This window comes from Lipotes vexillifer, unplaced genomic scaffold (assembly GCF_000442215.2).
Source record: "Lipotes vexillifer unplaced genomic scaffold, Lipotes_vexillifer_v1.1 scaffold225, whole genome shotgun sequence".
NCBI classification, from domain to species: domain Eukaryota; kingdom Metazoa; phylum Chordata; class Mammalia; order Artiodactyla; family Lipotidae; genus Lipotes; species Lipotes vexillifer.
In genome coordinates, this window is record NW_006787630.1 from 1147994 (window position 1) to 1150802 (window position 2809).

The following is a 2809-nucleotide window of genomic DNA, read 5'->3' on the forward strand; positions in this document are numbered from 1 at the left end:
CACCACGTGGTTGCCGTACCGCGGGTTGCGGTCCGATTGCGGCCAGCCGCACGCGCCCTGGCAGTTGTTGGCCTGGTACGTCTCGGGGATGAGCACCGAGCGCTCGGCGCGGAGGTCCACGCTCAGCTCGCGCAGCCCGCACGGCCCGTCGGTGGCCGCGGCACCGGCGCTGCGCTGCGCCCGTGCCGACCCGCTCCGCTCCCGCCCGCGCCACTCGGCGCGCAGGCCCTGCAGCGCTTTCAGTAGCAGCAGCGCGCGCAGCGGACCGCCGGGGCCGCCCGGGTTCCCCGGGCACAGCGCCAGTAGGCGTGCCAGCAGCGGGGTGGCGGCGGGCGGCAGCCCCGGGAGGCCGCGCAATTCCGCGGCCACCGCCTGAAGCTCGGCGGCCACCCGGCGCGCTAGGCCCGCGGCCCACAGCGCGGACGCCGGACCCTGCAGCGGCGCGGGGACCCCGGGGGTGGCTGCCGTGGGCGGCAGCAGCAGCAGCAGCGGCTCCTCGCCGTCGAGCAGGCGCTCTAGCGCCGCGGGGTCCGACAGGTTGACCTGGCCCTGCGGGAAACCGGCCAGCGCGCCCGGGTCCAGGGCCAGACGCGGCGGCGAGGCTCGGGACGCGGGTCCCCGCAGCGCGCGCACCAGGCGCGTGAGCGTCTCCAGGAAGGGATCGGTGCTGGGCGGCGCCTCCTCGGGCTCTGGGGACGGCCTGGACGGCAGAGTGGGGGATCGTGAGGGCGCAAGGCGGCGCCGCCCCCCAACTCCCCGCGCCCCCAGGCCCAGGCCCGCGCGCACCTGGTCTGCGGGAAGGGCACCGAGTCAAGCTGGCCGTGCGCGGGCATCGGCGCGGGACCCCGCGGCGGCAGCAGGAGCAGCGCCGGCGTCATCCGTGTGAAGCAGCGGGAGTCGGCGCCGAACAGCAGCGCCTGCAGCTGGGCGGTGCTCAGTGGCGCACCTGCGAGGGGAGGCGCGTGCGCAGCGCTGCTTCAGCGCCGGGGGTCTGGGGTTCGAGGACAGTCGTCCCCACTACGCTCCGCGGCATCCCTGTCCCTGTCTGGGCGAGACCTACCGTTTCCGCGGCGCCGCAGGGTCAGGGCGAGCCCAGGCCCGCGCCAGGCCGCCTCGGGGCGTCCCACAACCAAGGGCAGGTAGCTGGAGTCCCGGCTCAGGCAGAGGCTCTGCGGAAATGGGGGCTCAGCCAGGCAGTGGGCGCGCGGGGCGCCAGCCCTGCTCTGCCTGCTGCCCTTCAAAATTCCAACCTGGGCACTTGCAGCCTTTTTGTTAAACCCAGTTAAAAAAATCAACAAAACCGTAACCCCTTTCTCGCCCTGAGCGAGGGCTCCTGGTGGCCCAGGGGCAGTCCCCTTCAACTCCCTGGTACCTGGGCGCCGGGCAGCCCGGCCCCGGTGACGGTGACCTCCGGGCCAGGCCCTGGATACAGCACCATCAGTGCCAGCTCTTCGGGGCTGGCTCCTCCAGGTGGAGGCTCCTGGAACCTCAGCGAGGGTGTCGGCTCCCACGTCACTGCGGTCAGGACAGTGGGGAAGGGGACGCCTGAGCCCCTCCCCCAAGCCTGTCCCAGTCCTGCAGGAGGGAGAGCCTCCACCCCACCCAGAGCCCCGGGGAACCTAGTGGGAGAGGCTTGACGCCCCTGGACCCCAGGTGTAGGGCTTCCTTGGGACACGGGTGGCCTGGGAGGAGTGACAGACACTGTGGGCAGTGGGGTGGAGCCCTTGGGGTCTCTTGGTCTGGGGATGTCCTGGGGGAGAGCCCTTCCTTGTAGTGTGTCTGTCTGAGGCCAGCGGTCCCTGGGGACAGGCCCCCTGGGCAGCCTGGTCGGAGAGTGGGGGGAGGGGCCCTCCTCGGCTGGACCTTCAGCCTGTGCTGGCCCTACCCCCTGTGGCTCCCAGGTTGGCGGAGAGGGGACACTCCCCAGGCACTGCAGGACGACATGCGGCCCCAGGCAGGGCAAAGATAACATCACCCACCTCTGTGGCCATCAGCCTCCACTTCCCGAGGGTTCTCCCACCCCAGGGCACCAGAGCCGGCCCCCCGCCCGGGCCCCCAGGTTAGGGCCCCACGTACCTTCCTCCAAGTGTAGGACCACCAGCCGCTGCCCCCCGGGCCCCCCAAGCCATGCCTGCAGCTGCTGCAGATGTGGCAGGGCGGGCTGCCCGTCTCTGGGGGGGCAGACTGCAAAGGTGGCCAGGTCCCGGGGCCCCCAATGGGCGCGCCGCACAGCCTCTAGGAAGGCCCGCTCGTAGCCGCTCAGGGCCCCTGCCACCAGCAGGGGAGCACTACTCCTGTTGCCAACCCCATCCAGGGTCACCAGGCACAGGGGGTCCCGAGGGCTGCCTGCTGGCCAGACGCCAGGGGGTGGCCAGTCCCAGTCTTGGTGGAAGATGAGCCCTCCGCCGCCTCGGGTTGGCTCCATGGGCAGGGCTGGGGTGCCGGGGACCTCTCCCCTGAGGGTCCTGGCCCCCAGCAGGGCCCCCATTGCCGACAGCACCAGGGTCAGCTGAGAGAGAGGTGGACTCTGCATCGTGAGAGCTTGGAGGGGCCGGGCTGCCCCAGCTTATATGGGGGAGCAAGAATGTTTGTGCCAGAGGGCGGCCCCTATCTCCTTCAGGGATGTGACCTTGGGGGCCAGTGCCCGCTGTGAGCCCGGGCAGGCCGGCAGCCTCCTCAAAGCCCCTTCTGTTCCGGCCCAGCTGCCTATCTATCTTCTTCTCACCAGTGCTACAAAGTGTGGCCTGTGACCCATTTGTCAGACTGTCCTTGACAAGTTTTCCACTTTAGAGACAGGAGCAGGAATGTG

The 2809-nt window shown here is 71.0% G+C and overlaps 1 protein-coding gene across 1 annotated transcript in view; it reads right to left on the bottom strand.

Annotated features, from left to right (window-relative positions):
- Positions 1 to 2533, bottom strand: part of AMH (anti-Mullerian hormone) — a 2704-nt gene extending 171 nt beyond the window's left edge. Inside the window, exons 1-5 of the mRNA XM_007460433.1 lie at positions 2077 to 2533; positions 1373 to 1515; positions 1061 to 1169; positions 787 to 946; positions 4 to 700 (exon numbers count right to left, since the gene is read on the bottom strand). Of these exons, the coding sequence (XP_007460495.1) occupies positions 4 to 700; positions 787 to 946; positions 1061 to 1169; positions 1373 to 1515; positions 2077 to 2533 (1566 nt within the window). The remainder of the gene's footprint in view (positions 1 to 3; positions 701 to 786; positions 947 to 1060; positions 1170 to 1372; positions 1516 to 2076) is intronic.
- Positions 2534 to 2809: the final 276 nt, after the last annotated feature.